A 22,624-nucleotide genomic window follows, 5' to 3' on the forward strand; every position below is an offset into this window, starting at 1 on the left:
AAGTGCTTTAACAATAAGGACTGCTTTGGCATTTAGGTTATGTGGCTAACCTGGAACATTTTCCATTAATTAAATGAGCTAAATTTGATGCTCCAAGATTTTGATATAAATTCTAAGACAGAAAGCATTTTAACAAGAAACATGGTATTAGCAAAGATATAGTAAAATTATCACTATTTTGGTTTTCCTAACACTTCAAGTGTATCAGATTTGACAGGTATAATCAACAATTACATGGTAAGTCTTAGTAAAGCCTTTTTGATATACTTTCCAGGAAATAAGAAAAGCAAAGACGGGATGACAAATCCTTTCACAAGTCAGATGTTTCTAATTCTGTGCTTTCAACAAAACTGAAGAAATACCAAATTGAGTTAACAGCTGATAGACCACTAAAGAACAGATTGATGGAGTTTAGTTAACAGTAATGTACCAATGGGGGTTTCTTAGTTGTGATGAATGTACCAGGGTTATGGAAGATGTTAACAACAGGGAAACTGGGTGAGGGATATTCAGGAACTCTCTATACGGGCTTTGTAACTTCTGTAAATCTAAAACCGTTCTAAAATAAAACATTTATTAAAACAAATTGATGACAGATTACTATGTGATTGTTGGCATGTAACTCAGAAAGAGTTCAGAGGATTCAGCGATGTTGCTATAACAAAATCCTTTCCAGTCCCATTTAATTACTTTTGTGAACAAGATTTCCCAGGCACTTATACCTATAAATAAAAATATAGGATGATGACTCATTTTTACAATGAGCAACATTTATCTTTGGGTACTTGAGTTAACTGAAAAAACTATCTCCATGCATTCCACGACATGATACAGTTCCAAAAAAATTTTACTTCCTCCTTAATAGTTAAAATTAAAATGTGTCAAGTATTTCAGTTTGATCAACTGTGTATTATTAATACATGTGATAACTATCCAATCCTGTGGAAACCATAATATTTAGTGCTTTTATGATCACAAGAAAATTTTTCAAAATGAATTTAAATTTATGTACATTATTTTTGTTGCGCAAATCACTAACATACTACAAGCGAAAAAAAAAAGTGTTACATTAGGATAAAAATTTGTGGGGCAAGTGAAAGGAAAATAAGGGCTCAAAGGAGTAAAATTATATAAATTTTCCAACTGTTAAAAAAGAGCCTGTTTGTGTATTTTGTGGTATATCAAATCATCACAGTAAGTAGATTTCTTTGGATACATTTAAATGATGAGAGTTTTCTTTTTAAATTTCAATATGTATTATATATCAAAATTATACCCTTTGTAGTAGATATTTAAATTTATTATGAGAAGTTTAGCTGTCAAATTTTAGATGTATGAGCTATGAAGATTTTCAAAACTGCTTTAGGAAGTATGCAAGCAAAAAAGTTTTAAAGCCACTACTCTACCCAGTGAACATCATTCATACACGAGGTGCTCAGTAAATGCTTGGGAATGAAATGCAGTTGCTAAGTAGATAAATATTTAGTGCTTCTGCCCAAGGATATTTGGATTTGAAGAGGTCAGAAAGCCCTAAATGATAGAATTTCAAGCATCTGGGAATTGGAGCTGGTTTTACTGGGAGGAGGGGACCTGAAAGGCTCCCTGGGCCCCTGATACAAGTCAGCAGCTGCCTATGCAGCCAGGTTATAAAGCTTAACCTGTGATAATTAATACTGATAATTTTTCAGCAATGATTCATTTGCATATGGTTACCTGCATTAAAGCTGTTGCCCCACATTGTAAACTGGTGCAGCCACTACGGAAAACAGTATAGAGGTTCCTCAAAAAGTAAAAAATAGAACTACCATGTGCTCCAGCAATTCCACTTCCGGAAATATATCCAAAGGAAATGAAAACACTATATTGAAGAGATATCTGCATCCCCATGTTCATAGCAGCATTATTTACAATAGCCCAGACATGGAAACAACCTAAGTGCCCATCAACAAATGAATAAAGAAAATGTGACACACACACACACACACACACACACACACACACACACACACACAGGAATATTATTTAGCCATAAAAAGGAAGATAATCCTGCCAGGAAGCTGAGAGTTCCAAATAAGATGAACGCAAACAAAACCATGCCAAGACACATTATAATTAAAGTGGCAAAAGTTAAAGACAAGAAGAGAATCTTTAAAACAGCAAGAGAAAACCTGTGACACACACACAAAAAACCCATAAGACTATCAGCAGATTTTTCAGCAAAAATTCTGCAGGCCAGAAGGGAGTGGCATGATTTTTCTAAATGCTAAGAGTAAAAAAAACTTCCCACCAAGAATACTCTACCGGGCAAAACTGTCCTTCAGAAGTGAAGAATACAGAAAGAGTTCTCCAGACAAGCAAAAGCTAAAGGAGTTCATCACCACTAAACTGGCCTTAAAAGAAATAATAAAGGGACTTCTTTTAAGCTCAAAAGAAAGGGCACTAATTAGTAACAGGAAAACATATGAAAAGTACAAGTACCTTTGTCACTGATAAAGGTAAATATAAAGGTGGTAGATTAATCACTTATAAAGCTAGTATAAAGGTTAAAAGACAAAAGTACTAAAAATAACTGTAACTACAATAATTAATTAAGGACTATACACAAGATAAAGAGGTGTAAAATGTGATGTCAAAAACAAAACATGGAGAGAAGAGTGAAAATATAGAGCTTTCGAATGGGATCAAATGTGTTATCAATTTTAAATAGACTGTTATAAGTTGTTATATATAAGCCTCATGATAAACACAAAGCAAAAGCCTATAGTATATACACAAAAGAGAAAGGAATGTAAGTGTACCACTAAAGAAAATCATCAAATCACAAAGGAAGAGAGCAAGAAAAGAAGAAAGGAACAGAGGAACTATTGGATTGGCCAAAAAGTGCCTTCGGTTTTTAAGTAAAAATAAAAGACACATTTTTCATTTTCACCAAGAACTTTATTGAACAACGTATTCAACCTTTTGTTCCACTACCCTCTGCCATTGTTTAGGCAACTTCATAATTCCATCTTACCAAAACTTTTTATCTTTTTTGAGCAAAGAACTGTTCCAGGTGCCTTTTACAGTCTTCCAGGGAACTGAAATTTTTTCCATTAAGAGATTTTTGTAAAGACTGAAATAAATGGCAATCTGAAGGTGCAATGTCTGGTGAATATGGCGGATGAATCAGAACTTCCCAGCCAAGCTGTAACAGTTCTTGCCCAGTCATCAAAGAAACATGCGGTCTTGCGTTATCCTGATGGAAGATTATGAGTTTTCTGATGACTAATTCTGGATGCTTTTCATGGAGTGATACTTTCAGTTGGTCTAACTGGGAGCAGTACTTGCTGGAATTAATTGTCTGGTTTTCCAGAAGGAGCTCATAGTGGAGGACTCCCTTCCAATCCCACCATATACACAACACCACCTTCTCTGGATGAAGACTGACCTTTGGAGGGCTGGTGGTGGTTCATTTCGCTTGCCCCATGATCTCTTCTGTTCCACATTATTATACAGTAACCACTTTTCATCAACCATCACAATTTGCTTTCAAAACGGAACGTTTTCATTACGTTTAAGTAGAGAATCACATGGGGAAATATGGTCAAGAAGGTTTCTTTTTGCCTACCTTATGTGGAACCCAAACATCAAAGTGATTAACATAACCAAGCTAGTGCAAATGATTTTCAACGCTTGATTTGGATATTTTGAGTATGTCCAGTATCTCCAGTGTGGTATAATGTTGATTTTTCTCAATTAATGTCTCGATTTGATTGCTATCAACTTCAACAGGTCTACCCGACCGTGGAGCCTCATCCAGGGAGAAATCTCCAGCACGAAACTTCACAAACCACTTTTGACACATTTGATCAGTCACAGCACCTTCTCCATACACTGCACAAATCTTTTTTTTGTGTTTCAGTTGCATTTTTACCTTTCTTGAAATAATAAAGCACAATATGCCTAAAATGTTGTTTTTTCTGCCATCTTCAGTATTAAAAAGGCTACACAAAAATTCACCAATTTTGAGGTTTTATAAAATGCATGCTGATATGACAGCTGTCACAATACAATCTAACAAAATTTTTTTCGAATGAAGTTAAAGACAACTAAGTGCTACTAGAGCCATCTTATGGAAAAAACCAAGTGAACCTTTTGGCCAACCCAATACAAAACAGCCAAAAAACAATTAACAAAATGGGAATAAGTGCATACCTATCAATAGTTACTTTAAATGTAAACGCACTGAATTCTCCAATCAAAAGACACTGAGTGGATAAGTACACAACACCCATCTATATGCTGCCTACATGAGACATGCTTCAGATGTAGGGATATACACAGACTGAAAGTAAAGGGATGGAAGAACATTTTCCATGCCAATAAAAACCAAAAGAAAGCTGAGGTAGCTATACTTATATCAGACAAAACAGACTTTAAAACAATGACTGCAATGACAATGAATGTCATTACATAATCATAAAGGAGTCAATCCAACAAGAGGATATAATATTTGTAAATATTTATGCACCCAACACAAGAGCAAATAAATATATAAAGCAAATATTAACAGACCTAAAAGAGAAAAAGACAGCAACACAATAATAACAGGGGACATTAATACCCCACTTTCATCCATGGACAGATCTTCCTTACAGAAAATCAATAAGAAAACACTGGCCTTAAATGACATGTTAAACCAGATGGATTTTAAAAATATACACAGCATATTCCACCCAAATCAACAGGATACACATTCCTCTCAAGTACACATATAACATTTTCCAGGATAGACCACACGATAGGTCACAAAACAAGCGCTAATAAATGTAAGAAATCATGTCAAGTATCTTTTCCGACCACAGTGGTATGAAATTAGAAATCAATTACAAGAAGGAAACTGGAAAAATCACAAATATATGAAGATTAAACAACATGTTACTGAACAACCAATAGGAAAGATTACTTATCTTTAGTTTATCTGTTAGTTTCATTTACCTTTTCTGTTGTTCTTTTAATCTCTATTTCATTCATTTCTTCTCTGGCCTTTGTTATTTCCTTCCTTCTAACAACTTTGGGCTTCATTTGTTCTTTTTCTAGTTCCTTCAGGTTATGTTTTTTTATTTGAGATTTAAAAAAATTTTTGATGTAGGCATTTATTGTTATAAATTTGCCTCTTAGAACTGCTTTTGGTGCATGTGATAAGTTTTGGTAAGTTATATTTCCACTTTCACTTGTCTGAAAGTTTTTAAAATTTCTTTTTCCTCTTTTCCTCTAGCCACAGAAATTAGGCAAGAAAAAGAAAAGGCATCCAAATCAGAAAGAAAGAAGTAAAACTGTCACTATTTGAACATGACATATTATACACAGAAAACTCTAAAAACTCCACCAAAAAAATTGTTAGAATAAATGAATTCAGTAAAGTTGTAGGACACAAAATCATTACACAGATTTCTGTGGTGTTTCCATACACTAATAATGAGCTATCATAAAGAGAAATTAAGAAAACAACTTACAACCACATTAAAAGGAATAAAATACCAAGGATTATATTTAACCAAGGAGGTGGAAGTCCTGCATGGTGAAAACCGTAAGGCACTGATGAAAGAAATTAAACACACAAATAAATGGAAAGATATTCTACGCTCAAGGACTGGAAGAATTAATACTGCTAAAATGTCCATACTACCCAAAGCAATCTACAGATCCAATGCAATCCCTAATCAAATTCCAGTGGCGAGAGAGCCCCAGCCAAGACAGCAGAAGAGAAGGACCTGAGCGCACCTCCTCTCACGAAAACACTAAAATCGCAAGTAACTGCTGAACAACCATCGACAAAAAAAACTAGAGCCTACCAAAAAAGATATTTTCAAAGACAAAGAAGAAGCCACCACGAGATGGTAGGAGGGGCACTTTCATGACATCATCGAATCCCATACCCAGCGGGTGGCTTACCCACAAACTGGAAAATAATTATGTCACAGATGTTCTCCCACAGGAGTGAGAGTTCTGAGCCCCACGTCAGGCTCCCAAGTCTGGTGGTCTGGCATCAGGAGGAGGAATCATCAGAGCATTTGGTTTTGAAGGCCAATGGAGCTTAAGTGCAGGGGCTCTACATAGCTGGGAGAAACAGAGACTCTGCTCTTAGAGGATGCACACAAGGTTTCACATACACTGGAACCCAGCACAGCAGTAACTCCACATGAGCCTCAGCTGGACCTACCTACGAGTCTTGGAGAGTCTCCTAAGGAGGCGAGGGTTGGCTGTGACTCAGTGGAGGGGCAAGGACACTGGTGCCAGAGGTCCCAGAGAATACTGATTGGCGTGAGCTCTCCCAGAGGTCACCATTTTGGCATCAAGACCTGGCCCTACCCAACAGCCTACAGGCTCTAGTGCTAGTACACCTCAGGCCCAACAACCAGTAGGATAGGAACACAGCCCCACCATCAGCAGACAGGCTGCCTAAAGCTGTGCTGAGCTCACAGCCACCTCTAAACACACCCATTGACACAGTCCTGCCCAGCAGAGAAACTCAACCCAGCTCCACCCACCAGAGGGCAGGCACCAGTCCCTCACACCAGGAAGCCTGCACAAGTCCAGAACCAACCTCACCCACCAGAGGGCAGACACCAGAAACAAGAGGAGCTACGGTCCTGCAGCCAGCAGAAGGAGAACACGAAAACAGAAAGTTAGACAAAATGAGATGGCAGAAAAATATGTTCCAGACAAAGAAACAAGATAAAAACCCACAAAAACTAAGTGAAGTGGAGATAGGCAACCTACCTGAAAAGAATTTAGAAGAATGATATTAAAGATAAGCCAAGATCTCATAAAAAGAACAGAGGCACAGATCGAGAAGATACGAGAGACATTTAACAAAGAGCTAGAAGATATAAAGAATAAAGAAAGATGAACAATTCAATAACTGGAATGAAAAATACACTAGTAAGGATCAGTAGCAGAGTAATTGAAGCAGAAGAAGAAATAAGGAGCTGGAAGACAGAATGGTGGAAAGCACTGCCGCAGAACAAAGAAAAAATAATGTAAAGAAATGAGAACAGTTTAAGAGACCTCTGGGACAACATTAAATGCACCAACATTTGCATTAGAGGGGTCCCAGAAGGAGAAGAGAGAAAAATGGCCTGAGAAAATATTTGAAGAGATTATAGCCAAAAACTTCCCTAACATGAGAAAGGAAACACTCACTCAAGTCCAGGAAGTGCAGAGACTCCCATACAGGATAAACCCAAGAAGGAACATGCTGAGACACATATTAGTCAAAGTGACAAAAATTAAAGACAAAGAAAAAATATTAAAAGCAACAAGGGAAAAGCAACAAATAACATACAAGGGAATCCCCATAAGGTTATCAGCTGATTTTTCAGCAGAAATTTTGCAGGTCAGAAGGAAGTGGCACAATATATTTAAAGTGATGAAAAGGGAAAGTATATAATCAAGAATACTGTACCCAGCAAGGCTCTTGTTCAGACTCGACGGAGAAATCAAAAGCTTTACAGATAAGCAAGACCTAACAGAATTCAGCAGCACCAAACCAGCTTTACAACGAATGCTAAAGGAACTTCTCTAGGCAGAAGATAAAAGCCCAAACTAGAATCAAGAAAAGTATGAATGGGAAAGCTCACCAGTAAAGGCAAACACACAGTAAAGGTAGGAAATCATCCACACACAAGAAGAGAGTACAAATGCAGGATACAGGAAATGCATTTGAAACAGAGAGACCAGAAACTTAAAACAATCTTCTACGTATACAGACTGCTATATCAAAATCTCATGGGAACCACAAACCAAGAATCTACAGTAGATACATACACACACAAGGGAAAGCAATCCAAACACAACACTAAAGATAGTCACCAAATTACACGAGAAGAGAACAAAAGAGGAAAGGAAAAAAAAAACCTACAAAAACAATCCCAAGACAATTAACAAAATGGCAATAAGAACATACATATCGATAATTGCCTTAAATGTAAATGGATTAAATACTCCAAACAAAAGACACAGACTGCCTTAATGGATACAAAAACAAGACCTGTATATATGCTGGCTACAACGGACCCACTTCAGATCTAGGGACACAGACTGAAAGTGAGGGGATGCAAAAAGGTATCCCATGCAAATGGAATCAAAACAAAGCTGGAGTAGCAATACTCATATCAGACAAATTAGACTTTAATTTTTTTTTTTTTGGCTACGCTGCATAGCATGTGGGATCTCAGTTTCCCGACCAGGGATCGAACCCTGTGCCACCCTGCATCAGAAGTGTGCAGTCTTAACCACTGGACAACCAGGGAAGTCCCCAAAATAGATTTTACAAGAATGTTACAAAGAGACAAAGAAGGATATTACATAATAATCAAGGGATCAATTCAAAAAGATATAACAATTGTAAATATATATGCACCAAATATAGGAGCACCTCAATATATAAGGCAAACACTAACAGCCATAAAAGGAGAAATCGACAGTAACAGAATAATATGGGGGGATTTTAACACCTGACTTACATCTTTGAACAGATCATCCAGACAGAAAATCAATAAGGAAACACAGGCCTCAAATGACACATTAAACCAGATGGACTTAACTGATATATATAGAGCATTCCATCCAAAAGCACCAGAATTCACTTTCTTCTCAAGTGCACATGGAACATTCTCCAGGATAGATCACATCTTGGGCCACAAATCAAGCCTTGGTAAATTTAAGAAAACTGAAATCATATCAAGCCTCTTTTCTGACCACAATGCTATGAGATTAGAAATCAACTACAAGGGAAAAAAAACAAAAAACACAAACACGTGGAGGCTAAACAATATGCTGCTAAACAACCAATGGATCACTGAAGATATCAAAGAGGAAACCAAAAAATAGCTAGAAACAAATGAAAATGAAAGCATGACAATCCAAAACCTATGGGATGCAGGAAAAGCAGTTCTAAGAGGTAAGTTCATAGCAATACAATCTTACTTCAGGAAACAAGAAAAATCTCAAACAAACTAACCTTATGCCTAAAGCAACTAGAAAGAGAACAAACAAAACCCAACGTTAGTATAAGGAAAGAAATCACAAAGATCAGAGCAGAAAAAAATTAAATAGAGACAAAACAATAGAAAAGATCAATGAAACTAAAAGCTGGTTCTTTGAAAAGATAAACAAAATTGATAAACCTTTAGCCAGACTCATCAAGAAAAAAAGGGAGAGGGCTCAAATCAATAAAATTAGAAATGAAAAAAGAGAAGTTACTATTAACACCACAGAAATACAAAGAATCATAAGTGACTACCTACAAGCAACTATATGCCAAAAAATGGACAACCTGGAAGAAATGGACAAATTCTTAGAAAGGTACAATCTTCCAAAACTGAACCAGGAAGAAATAGAAAATATGAACAGACCAATCAAAACCACTGAAATTGAAACTGTGATTTTAAAACTCCCAACAGGGAATTCCCTGGTGGTCCAATGGTTAGGGTCAGTGCTTTCACTGCGAGGGCCCAGGTTCAGTCCCTGGTTGAGGAACTAAGATCCTGCAAGCTGCAGTGCAGCCAAAAAGAAAAATACAAAACAAAAAAACCCAAAAGAACTCCCAACAAAAAAAGTCCAGGACCAGATAGCTTCACAGGCGAATTCTATCAAACATTCAGAGAAGAGCTAACACCTATCCTTCTCAAACTCTTCCAAAAAGTTACAGAGGAAGGAACACTCCCAAACTCATTCTATGAGGCCACCGTCACCCTGATATTAAAAGCAGACAAAGATACCACAAAAAAGGAAAATTACAGGCCAATATCACTGATGAATACAGACAAAAATCCTCAACAAATACCAGCAAACCAAATCCAACAGTACATTAAAAGGACTTTACACCATGATCAAGTGGGATTTATCCCAGAGATGAGAGGATTTTTCAATATCTGTATATCAATCAGTGTGATACACCACATTAACAAATTGAAGAATAAAAACCATATGATCATCTCGATAGATGCAGAGAAAGCTTTTCACAAAATTCAACACCTTTTATGATAAAAACTCTCCAGAAAGTGAGCACAGAGGGAACATACCTCAACATAATAAAGGCCATACATCGATATGTCAAACCCACAGCTAACATCAGAGTCAATGGTGAAAAGCTGAAAACATTTTTTCTAAATCAGAAACAAGACAAGGATGTCCACTCTCGCCACTTTTCTTCAACATAGTTTTGGAAGTCCTAGCCATGGCAATCAGAGAAGAAAAAGAAATAAAAGGAATCCAAATTGGAAAAGAAGAAGTAAAACTGTCACTGTTTACAGATGACATGATACTATACATAGAGAATCCTAAAGATGCTACCAGAAAACTACTAGAGCTCATCAATGAATTCCATCAAGTTGCAGGATACAATATTAATACACAGAAATCTGTTGCATTCCTATACACTAACAAAAGATCATAAAGAGAAAATAAAGAAACAATCCCACTTACCATCGCATCAAAAAGAATAAAATACCTAGGAATAAACCGATTCAAGGAGGCAAAAGACCTGTACTCTGAAAACTATAAGACGCTGATGAAAAAAATCGAAGACGACACAAACAGATGGAAAGATATAACATGTTCTTGGATTGGAAGAATCAAAATGACTGTACTACCCAAGGCAATCTACAAATTAAGTGCAATCCCTATCAAATTACCAATGGCATTTTTTTTGCAGATCTAGAACACAAAAATCTTAAAATTTGTATGGAAACACCGAAGACCCCAAATAGCCAAAGCAATCTTGAGAAAGGAAAACAGAGCTGGAGGAATCAGGCTCCCTTACTTCAGACTATACTACAAAGCTACAGTCATCAAAACGGTATGGTACTGGCACAAAAACAAAAATAGAGATCAATGGAACAGGACAGAAAGCCCAGAAATAAACCCACGCACCTATGGTCAAGTAATCTACAACAAAGGAGGCAAGAATATACAATGGAGAAAAGACAATCTCTTCAATAACTGGTGCTGGGAAAACTGGACAACTACAGGTAAGAGAATGAATTAGAACATTCTCTAACAGCATACACAAAAATAAACTCAAAATGGATCAAAGACCTAAATGTAAAGACGACAGTATAAAACTCTTAGAGGAAAACATAGGCAGAACACTCTTTGACATAAATCACAGCAAGATCGTTTTTGACCCACCTCCTAGAGTAATGAAAACAAAAACAAACAAATGGGACCTAATTAAACTTAAAACCTTCTGCACAGCAAAGGAAACCATAAACAAAACGAAAAGACAACACACGGGACGGGAGAAAATATTTGCAAACAATGCAACAGACAAGGGATTAATCTCCAAAATACAAAACAGCTCATGCAGCCCAACAGCAAAAAAATACACGCAACCCAATCAAAAAATGGGCAGAAGATCTAAACAGATATTTCTCCAAAGAAGACATACAGATGGCCAAAAGGCACATGGAAAGATTCTCTAATGAGTAGAGAAATTCAAGTTGAAACTACAATGAGGTATCACCTCACACCGGTCAGAACAGCCATCATCAAAAAGTCTACAAACAATAAATGCTGAAGAGGTGTGAAGAAAAGGGAACCCTCCTACACTGTTGGTGGGAATGTAAATTGGTGCAGCCACTATGGAGAACAATATGGAGGTTCCTCAAAACACTAAAAATAGAGCTATCGTATGATCCAGCAATCCCACTCCTGGGCATATATTCAGAGAACACCATCCTTTGAAAAGATACATGTACCCCAATGTTCATTGCAGCACTATTTACAATAGCCAAGACATGGAAGCAACCTAAATGTCCATCAACAGAGGAATGGATAAAGAAGATGTGGTACATATATACAATGGAATATTACTCAGCCATAAAAAAGAATGAAGTAATGCCATTTGCAGCAACACAGACGGATCTAGAGATTATCATACTAAGTGAAGTCAGACAGAGAAAGACAAATATCATATGATATCACTTGTATATGGAATCTTAAAAAATAATAAAAATGAACTTATTTTCAAAACAGAAACAGACTCACAGACTTAGAAAACAAACTTACGGTTACCAAAAGGGAAGGGGGGAGGGGAAGGATAAATTAGGAGTTTGGGATTAACATACACTCTACTATATATAAAACAGATAATCAACAAGGATCTACTGTAGAGCACAGGGTACTCAATATTCTGCAATAACCTATATGTGAAAAGAATCTGAAAAAGAATAGACATATGTATATGTATAACTAAATCACTTTGCTGTACACCTGAAACTAACACAACATTGTAAACCAAATACACTCCAATATAAAATAAAATTTAAAAAATAAAATGTGCTCTTAATAAAAAAAAGTATATATATGTATAACTGAATCAACTTACTGTACAGCACAAATTAACACAACACTGTAAATCAACTATACTTCAATTTAAAAAAATAGTAAAATGTGAAAAAAAATTCCAATGGCATTTTTCCCAGAAATAGAATAAACAATCTTCAAATTTGTATGGAACCACAAAAGACCCCCACATACCCAAAGCAATCTCAAGAAAGAAGAATAAATCTGAAGGCATCGTGCTCCCTCATTTCAAACTACATAACAAAGCTGTAGTCATGAAAACAGTATGGTATTGGCATCAAAACAGACACAAAGATCAATGGAACAGAACAGCAAGCCCAGAAATAAACCCAGGCATATATGGTCACTTAATTTACAACAGAGGCAAGAATATACAATGGAGAAAGGACAGTGTCTTCAATAAACAGTGTTGGGAAAACTGGACAGCCAATGTAAAAGAATAAAACTGCACCACTTACATCTTACACTGTACACAAAAATTAACTCAAAATGGATTAAAAACTTGAACATAAGAGCTGAAACCATAAAACTCCTAGAGAAAAACGGACAGTAAGCTCTTTGATATTAGTACTGGCAATGACTTCGGATTTGACACCAAAAGAAAAGGCAACAAAAGCAAAAACAAACAAGTAGGACTATATCAAACTAAAAGGTTTCTGCACAACAAAGGAAACAATCAACAAAGTGAAAAGGCAACCTATGGAATGGCAGAAAATATTTGTGAATCATTTATCTGACAAGGGGTTAATATCCAAAATATATACAAACTCAGACAACTCAAGAGCAAAAAACTCAAGACCATTTTTCCAAAGAAGACATACAAATGGCCAACTGGTACATGAAAAGGTGCTCAACATCGCTAATCATCAGGGAAATGCAAATCAAAACTACAATGATACAGCACCTCACACCTGTTAGAATGGCTATCAAAATGACAGGAAATAACAAGTGTTGGCAAGGATGTAGAGAAAAGAGAACCCTGGTACACTGTTGGTGGGAACGCAAACCGGAGCAGCTACTATGGAAAACATTTTGAAGGCTCCTCAAAAAATTAAAAAGAGAACTCCCACATAATTCAGCAATTCCACTTCTGGGTATTCATCCAAAGGAAACAAAAACACTCACTCAAAAGGATATATGCACCCCATGTTCACTGCAGCATTATTTATAATAGCCAAGATATGGAAATATGGAAAAAAACCTAAGTGTCCATCAATGGATGAACAGATAAAGAAAATATGATACACGTACCCACACACACACACCTATATAAAACAAAATGGAACATTCATCAGCCATAAAAGTGAAGGAAATTCTGCCATTTGCGACAAAATGGATGGACCTTGAGAGCACTATGCTAAGTGAAATAAGTCAGATAGAGAAATTAAAATACCATATACCACATAATCCCTCTTATACGTGGAATCTTAAAAAAACCATAACAAAAAAACCCAAACTCACAGGAAAAAAGATCAGATTTGTGGTTACCAGAGGCAGAGGATTGGAGGAGGAGGGATGATTGGAGGAAAGTGGTCAAAAGGTACAAACTTGCAGTTATCAGATAAATAAGTACTGGGAATGTAATGTACAACACAATGACTATAGTTAACACTGCTGTATGATACGTAGGAAAAGTTGTTGAGAGTAGGTCCGAAGAGTTTTCATCACAAGGAAAAAACTATTTTTTTCTGTATGTGAGATGATGGATATTAACTACCCTTATTGTGGTCATCATTTCATGATACATGCAAGTCACATCATGCTGTACACCTTAAACGTATACAGTGCTTTATGTCAATTATAATTCAATACACCGAGAAAAAGAATGTTGTAGAGGGTAAGAGGTGGAAATTATAAACAGAATATATATCATGAATGTACAAACAAATTTAATGAGAGGCCAGAATGTGTTATTTTAAAAAAGTTTTTTACGGTGTTGCCCCACTCACTCTGCAGTGGGCGGCTTTGCAGCCCTCTACCATCAGACCAGAGGGGATTCTACCTAGGGACGTGGTCCATAGTCACATGACACACAAGTAACACTTTATCTGAACTCTGAAGTCCTGCATTTGAGCCCTGGTCTACTAGCTGCATAGCCTTAGGTACATGGCTCACATTCCCTAAGACTTAGCTTCCTCATCAGGAAAGTGAGATAAGGCAGGAGAACTGACTAAACAAGTGGCCAAGGCAGAGAAAGTGGCAAACCCTGTGCAAGACCAGCTGCTCCTTCCCAGTTCTCACAGTCTGTCCACCTGGCAACCAACACCTGCCTCTTCCCTGCAAGGCGTGCAGCCTGTGACACGGTGCTTCAGGTCTACACAGTTGCCTTGGGAGATGTCACTATATTCCAATCGTAACAACTGTGCCCTAAGTTTTCCTAAGGTCTGTAGTCTGCGATTAAGTCCCTTCCTCACTTCTTGGTATTAAAATGCCCTTCCTTATATGAAATGGTGAGAGCAGATGGTAGATTCTTTACACAACCTGGCCCAGGGAGGACAAAAGCTAGCAAGCAATACTTTGTCCACCTCCAAAATGATTGACATTTTATGGATGGCTAGTGGGAAGCTGCTGCATAGCACAAGGAGATCAACTCTGTGGTCTGTGATGACCTACAGGGCTGGGGTAGGGAGGGTGGGAGGGAGGCTCAAGAGGGAGGGGATATGGGGATATATGTATACTTATAGCTGATTCATTTTGTTGTACTGCAGAAGCTAACACAACATTGGAAAGCAATTATACTCCAATAAAGAGTTTAAAAAAATGATTGGCAGCTGCATAGCACAGGGAGATCAGCTCGGTGCTTTGTGACCACCTAGAGGGGTGGGATAGGGAGGGTGGGAGGGAGACGAAAAAGGGAGGAGATATGGGGATATATGTATATGTATAGCTGATTCACTTTGTTATAAAGCAGAAACAAATACACCATTGTAAAGCAACTTTACTCCAATAAAGATGTTAAAAAAAATTGACATTTTAGAAATTCATATTGTTGTACAAATCCAATAACTCCATGTATTGTGCATACACCCAGTTTTGTTTTGAGCAGCAGAAAACCTGTAAGGTCAGAGTCAGTGGGAGACGTATTTAAGAATCTGTAGAACTGAGTGTCCAAAAAGACTTGTGTGAAATTATCAACCCAAGATTACCTACGCCTAGTCTCCTTTGCTCTGCTGTTTGAATCTCTGGAAATTTCATTAAAAAGTCGGCAAAATTTTGCAAGGATGGCAGCTTCTCAAAAGAACCAATCCCTTTTTTTGGCATCCCTTACCAGAACATTAATCACTCATTTGCAGTTTAAATATTTCTCAAAAAGAAAGAGGCGCTCTCCCCAAATCATCTTGGGCTTTTTGCCAGGCAGTGAGGAGCAAGTGTATCTTCTTGATGGGGAAGAGTGATTCACATATGGGGGTGGAGTTCAACTGGGGTGGTAGAGCGGGTTTACATTTGAAAAATCCTAGGTGAGATGACTATTTATCAAAACTTTTGGCAAAAACTGCCTTCTTGGAGATACCTTAAAGATTATCCTATGAATCTTGGTGAGCATTCTGACAGGGGTCTTAACCTTGAAGATTTAGGCATAAATGGTTTCCTTTGAATCTTCGGTATTTTATGCATTTTAAAACCTTATTTTGGACTTCCCTGGTGGCACAGTGGGTAAGAATCCGCCTGCCAATGCAGGGGACACGGGTTCGAGCCCTGGTCCGGGAAGATCCCACATGCTGCGGAGCAACTAAGCCCGTGTGCCACAAATACTGAGCCTGCGCTCTAGAGCCCGCGAGCCACAAGTACTGAAGCCCAAGTGCCCTAGAGCCCACACGCCACAACTACCGAAGCCCAAGTGCCCTAGAGCCCGTGCTCTGCAACAAGAGAAGCCACCGCAATGAGAAGCCCGCACACCGCAACAAAGAGTAGCCCCCGCTCGCAACAACTAGAGAAAGCCTGTGCACAGCAACAAAGACCCAACGCAGCCAAAAAGATAAATAAAATTTAAACAAACCAAAAAATCATTTGGGGCCAGCCAAGTCCCTCTTTAAAAAGTAAAATTAAAAAAATAAATAAAACCTTATCTTGAGAAGAGTCCCCAGGCTTCTCTGAAACGTTGGGGACCCCACATGAAGGCCTGTCCCATTCTCTCTGGGAAGAGCCAGGCATGCTCCCCCCTGTGCCAGGAGCTCTCTCCTCTCAATCACTTAAATGCCTTGAGTGTTACCTTACCAGAGAAGCCTCCCCTGAGCACCTATGTAAGACAACACTGCCATGCCATCACTCCACTTTATTGTGGTCGGAGCACCACTTGCCCCCCTCCTTGTGCAGTGACTCTACCTCCCTCACTAGACCAGAGCTCCCTGAGCACCAACGTGCTGTACCCTCACTACCAAGAAGGGGAACAAGCACATGTAGATGTGATAAATATGGATCGAATGGATGCAACTTCTTTCAACAACTCAGTGTCAAATGTGTAAATAAGTCCACTCCTGAAATTTCTTAATGGGATAATAAGCCATCAGAGTTAAAAAATACACTCTCTGCTTCAGTAAGTCCACCTTGAGGACTTTCTCCTACAGATACACCTGCACTTATGCACAGAGGCCCACACACAGTGATGGTCACTGCGGCACTGTTTGTCAGGATGGACACGAGGAACAATCCATAGAGAACTGGGTACATTGCTCCTGCCTACAGTATCAGTAACTGGAGCCACACCATGAGAGACTACAGCAGCTCCACACGCCCAGATGAGTAAGAACTGCCAAGGGAGTAACAGCGGCAGCTGACATGTGTGCCAGACACTGCTGTAAGCACTTCACATGAACCCTCTTTTAAGCCTCCCAACCACCCTGTGTTATACCTCCATTTTACAGATGAGGAAATTGAGATAACAGAGGAATGAAGTAACTCCCCCAACTCACACCTCACACAGCCAGCAACTGGCAGAACTGGAATATGAAGCCAGATGAGCTGGCACCAGTAACCACTGACACCACACTGCAAAAACAGTGGGGAACACGACACACACACACACACACACACACACACACACACTCTCTCTCTCTCTCTCTCTAAAGGCCAGTAGGATGGGGAAGACTTTATGTATCTCTATGCTTTTTATGTGCTTAGACTTTCTGAAAGGTACATGAAAACTCATTCCAGAGACTGCTCTGGGGAGAAGTGGGAGGACTGAGTGAGATTTTATTACCGCACACTCTTTGTACCGGTAAACTGAGGCACAGACTTGCCTGAGGCCACCCAAGTAGAAGGAGGAACCCCAAGGCACTGCCAGGGCCCCGGATGCCCAGCCCCTGGTGGGTTCTGTCGCCTTCTCTAACAGTTTCCACTACGGCTGACTCAGCTGTCACAACTGGAGACTTTCAAAACCTTCCAATTACATAGAATTGGGGGGAAAATTATGGTTTGGAATTCAAGTGTTGACACTTGAAAAATACCAACTCCCTTTCACTACAAGTGCTTTAGCATGTTACTAAGGCTTTGTCTGCATGTCTCTGGAAAGGTTATTTTCAGAACATTCCACTTAAACCTGGAGATGCAGGGTTCTCCGCTGTTTCTGGGAGCTGGTACCACAATTTACATTAAACAAATGTTTTGAAAATTAGCTGTTCACGGTTCCAATTTCAGCTTCCCCCAGGGTTTAATGTTAGCCAAATACTGGTACAGTAAGCAGACAATGCGTTTTATTGTGTAGAAGAAAAACAGACCACCATAACAGACTTCCTGCTTTTGTAATCAAGGGAAAAGTTGAGTGTTCAAGTGATTATTGGCATATGGTTATTAGAAACACTGAGTTCCGAATATAGCTACTAGAAGACACACACACACACACACACACACACACACACACACACACACACACACACACACACACACACACACACTCTCTCTCTCTCTCTCTCTATTTCAAGTCCAAAAAGAAAGAAAAAGCATTCATAGTGTTTGGGAAGTTGGGAAGTTCGGAAAGTTACGGGGCAAAAACTACGCCAGAAGACTGGGGGTGACAGGGAGCAAGGTTCAACCCAGGGTTGCCAGAGACACTCGGGTTGGAGAGGTGCCACAGTTCTGCCCCTGCTGGCCCCCTGCTCTGTGGGCAGCCAGCTCCCTGAGGCCCATAATCAAGAGATGATGGATTTGGCATCTTCATCTTCTTTTTTAACATTTAAAGGGGGATACACAGGCACTTTCCCCTGCCTTCCCTGTCCTGCACCTCCCCCCAAATGCAAATGTTGTAAGGGAAAAAAGAAACAGTTCAATCTGCTAATTTTATAGTTAGCAGGAATGAGCACTCTGTGAAATCCCCAGCCTGCCCTGAGCCTCCTCCAGGGCTTGTGAGCAAGGTGGAGTGCAGTGTCTGGAAATAACTTACAGGACACTCTTCTGTATCCGGTTTCTCTCTCAAAGAGCTGGGAGTGATTCTGAGCCTGGTGGGGTAGGGTGGGGTGGGGGGTGTCTGTTGGCAAGAGGAATTTAGATTTTGTCGTTTTCAGGGAAGTGTTTGTCCACACCCAGAAGGATGTACAAAAAATACAGCCTCTTACACCTCAACTAAAGAGAGTCCACAAACACAAACAGTGTGGGTGGGAGGTGAGAGGTCACAGAAGGTGCCCCCATGTGGTGAAGGCCTGCCTGATGTCTGGATGGGCTCAGCGGAGGGGACATGCTGGGAGGGCGGGCTGGCATGTGGCCCCGGGTCACTGCTCCTGGACCTGTTCTGGGAAGGTGTCCTCACCAGCTCACTCTGGTGAGGGCTTTGGGCTCTAGTAAGAATGTCCTGACACTGACACTGCATTAGGCCTTGCAGGGCATTTCCAAGGGAATATTACTGGGGGTCTTTCAAAATAGAGAGGCCACCTTCTGCCAGAGATAATTTCCTCTTAGTCTGGCTAGAGGCCAGAAGGGTGACTCCTGAGGGGGCACCCCAGGGCAGGGCAGGGTGGAGCAGCCTTAAGATTCCATTTTATTAAACACAGAGCTGCGCTGTTCCTAGTCTGCTGGCCCTGGAGTCTGTGACAACAGCTGAGAGGCAGGGCCCAGCGAGGAAGAAACACAAACCATGTGTCCCAGTTACCCTGGAGTCTCAGACAGGTGAATGCAACCAGCCACGGGTGTGGACCTCCCGAGGGTGGACCAGGAAGATCCTGGCTTGGGATTAGTGGGCCTGCCCCATCCTAGAAGACATTAGGTCACACTCATGAGAAGGTTTCGCTCCCCACAGAAAGATCAGCACCTACAACCTAGTCTCAATCCCAGCTGGGTCTGGCAGGAAGCGCCCAAATAACACATCTATTTTCCTCCTTAACAAGGTGGTCATTTCAAAGAGCTAACCATCTGAACCATCCCTGCTGGAACAGGCTCGGAGGAGGACAGGCAGCCATGGCAACACAATGACAGTTCTGGGCACGTCAAGGGCAAGCGGGCAGCTGGCAGCTCTGGGCAGGACTCGACTGCTGTCGCTCGCACAGGGAAGCTCCTGTATACACATGTCCCATCCCACGGGCGTGAGCATCTCCTGGAAGGGTGGGCACCAGGTCCCTCCAGCCTGGGGCTATCTGCCCCAGCACCTCCCCACATCCCCCTTGCCTACAGAAATCTAGTCCCCAACTTGCGTCCAGACGCTGGCCACTTGAGCTGCACTAGCCCTCTGTCACCAGCTCCATTTGTTCCACAGGCCCCCACCCCAGAGGGGAATGAGCCCTCAGTAGGAAGGGGAGCCCGCATGACCCCGCCTGCCGGCACCCGCCCAGCCCCACCCGCCACACGTCCCTGCCAAATCACCTACGCACCTTGGATTTCCGGGCCCCTTTCTTGCCCCCTGCTTTCTTAGACACGGGCTTCTTCTGGGACGGAGACTTGGCCTTTTTGGCTGGGGGTGGTGTGATGATGGCTTCCAACTTCCCTTTGGATCCTCGTTTCTTCGCTAGCAACTCCGGATGGATGTTTGGTAACACTCCCCCGCTGGCGATGGTGACTCCTTTTAGCAGCTTGCAGGAAAACCAAAGTAGTGGATGGTGAGTCAGACCAGCACGTCCGTGACCTTCAAGAACTCAGCCCTGCCCCCACCCCATGCTCTTGCTTTGGGTTGGTAGAGCTCCCTCCTCCATGGCATCTACAAGGAGGCTGACAGGACCCTGGCTCACAACACGGGGAGCAAGTCTTCAGAGTCCCTCACTCGGGTGGAGTTTCCACTCGGGTGGAAGAAAGAACCATCTTTCTTCCAAGAAGAGCCAAATACCTTGTTTCATTCCTCTCCCCCAAACCAATAAAATCTTGGGGAAAAACTGCCATGGGGTGGGGGGGGGGGGGACGGGGAAGCTGCTAATAGTCCAAAATGCAGTCCACACCCTTGATAGCCAGCCAAACAGCACCCTCCCTCTGGACAGACAACTCTTGGGCAGCAAGATTGCCTGCTGGTGTGTCTGGGTGGGGGAGGGAAAGGAGAGCCCCATACCTGATTCAGCTCTTCATCGTTGGCCACGGCCAGCAGGATGTGCCGGGGCGTGACCCGGCCCTTCTTGTTGTCTCTTGCTGCATTGCCAGCCAGCTCCAGAATCTCCGCTGTGGGGAGCAGAGGGGAAGGGCATGTGGTCACGTTAAAGCATCAGAGAACCGTGTGCATCCTCCCGGATCCCCTGTTCTTGGTGCCAGGAATGGGAGCAGGCAATTGGCTTCCCGAAGCAGCTACCCCGAACTACGAAGCTGCAGGCGGTCTGCCTGGCAACACCTGGAGCCAAGTCACAGAGGTGTTGAGAGGCAAAGCTGAGTGAGACTAGGAAGACCCCTGGTCCAACCCCTTTGTTGTGGACGTGAAGACCCCGAAGCTGAGAGAGGAGAAAGGACCACCAGCTGAAGGCCCTCAGTGAGAAGTGGTAGAGCTGAGATTTGAAGCCCTTTCCCAGAACAGGGCTGCCCAGTCAGCGCTCCAGACGTCACCAGCAACAACCCCGTGGAGCCAGCAGTGTGGCCGAGACTGAACTGTGCATCCTGAGCAACGGGTCATACATGGGTTTACAGAACTTCAGGGGGTGGTGGCATATTACTTAGTAAATTTCTGTTAATGGAACCAATGTTGAACGCCTGTACACTCAGATTCAAAACTAGAAGGATATGACTGGACCCTTTACAAAGTCAACGTCATAAAAACATAAAACAAAAAAGGTGGAGTGTAGTAGATTAAAAGAGGCTACACAGCCACAACAGCCAATTACATATAGTGTCAATCCTTGATGGGATCCTGATTGCAAAAAAAGCTACAAAAGTCATTCTGGAGACAACTGAGGAGATCTGAATGTAGACCAGATATTAGACACAAAGGAATTATTGGTTTTCTTGGGTGTGATAATGGTATTACCACTCTGAAGGGAACATCTTGTCCTTAGGAGATACATGCTGAAGTATTTAGGGGTGAAGGGCTTTGGTGTCTGCAATTTACTCAGATAATCCTGAAAAAGTCTACAGAGGAAAACAAATGTGGTGAAACACTAACACTTGTTAAATCCAGGAGTGATGTAAGAGAGCGAGACGTCAGAGAGTTCCTCTCTCAGCTTTCTGTATATTTGACTTTTTCCACAAAATAATAAAAAACCTAGAAGGATATGAGCCTGACTTAGAGTTGGTGCTAAGTTAGAGTTTATTGACCAGTCCTTTGGGGCAGGGTTTGCCAGACAAGAAGACAGGTTCTTCCACAGCACCAAAGATGGGGAAAATTAGGAAGTACCCTTTGGCAAGAGATTTTTTTCTCCTTGGTGGCCCAGTTCTCTTTGTAAGTGTCAACCTCATCACTTTCGCCTCATTTTCTTAATGAGAAATGCAGACTGTCCCAAAATGTATCTTACACCCTCACTTCTGCAATTCTGTCCACGCCACAGCCCTGCCTGTCATATCCACCTAGCGCTCCCTTCTAGGCTCAACTCAAGTCTGACCTCTTCCTGGTACTAAAGGATTTCTAATATTCGAAGTTATGTTGCAAACACTAGATGTCTCCAGCAAAGCGAAAACTCAGAATCATTATAAAATAACTAGGGAAAAAATTCTAGCTACATTAAAACCAGGTATTTAAAATTTACAATATTACATGGTTTCTGTTGTTAAGGGGTACTAACAGCTGAACCCAACGCAAAAACTAGTCTGTGTGTCAAGCTGAAAAGCTGCTTGGATACTCACACCTGGATCACACGGATTCAATGCCTAAATCCAAGGCAGGAATTCCTTTACTCAATAATCAATCACTGCACTGATGATACTTGGACACCAGAGGCAACTGAGC

General features: G+C 40.8%; 1 protein-coding gene across 4 annotated transcripts in view; it reads right to left on the minus strand.

Annotated features, from left to right (window-relative positions):
• The window catches only part of MACROH2A1 (macroH2A.1 histone), an 80,048-nt gene that overhangs the window by 28,339 nt on the left and 29,085 nt on the right, over nucleotides 1-22,624 (minus strand). For all 4 annotated transcript variants that reach the window (XM_082651446.1, XM_082651444.1, XM_082651445.1 and 1 more), the window contains exons 3-4: nucleotides 20,810-20,916; nucleotides 20,145-20,342 (exon numbers count right to left, since the gene is read on the minus strand). In XM_082651446.1, the coding sequence (XP_082507572.1) occupies nucleotides 20,145-20,342; nucleotides 20,810-20,916 (305 nt within the window). The remainder of the gene's footprint in view (nucleotides 1-20,144; nucleotides 20,343-20,809; nucleotides 20,917-22,624) is intronic.

This window comes from Grampus griseus (assembly GCF_964374135.1).
Source record: "Grampus griseus genome assembly, chromosome: 3".
Taxonomy (NCBI): domain Eukaryota; kingdom Metazoa; phylum Chordata; class Mammalia; order Artiodactyla; family Delphinidae; genus Grampus; species Grampus griseus.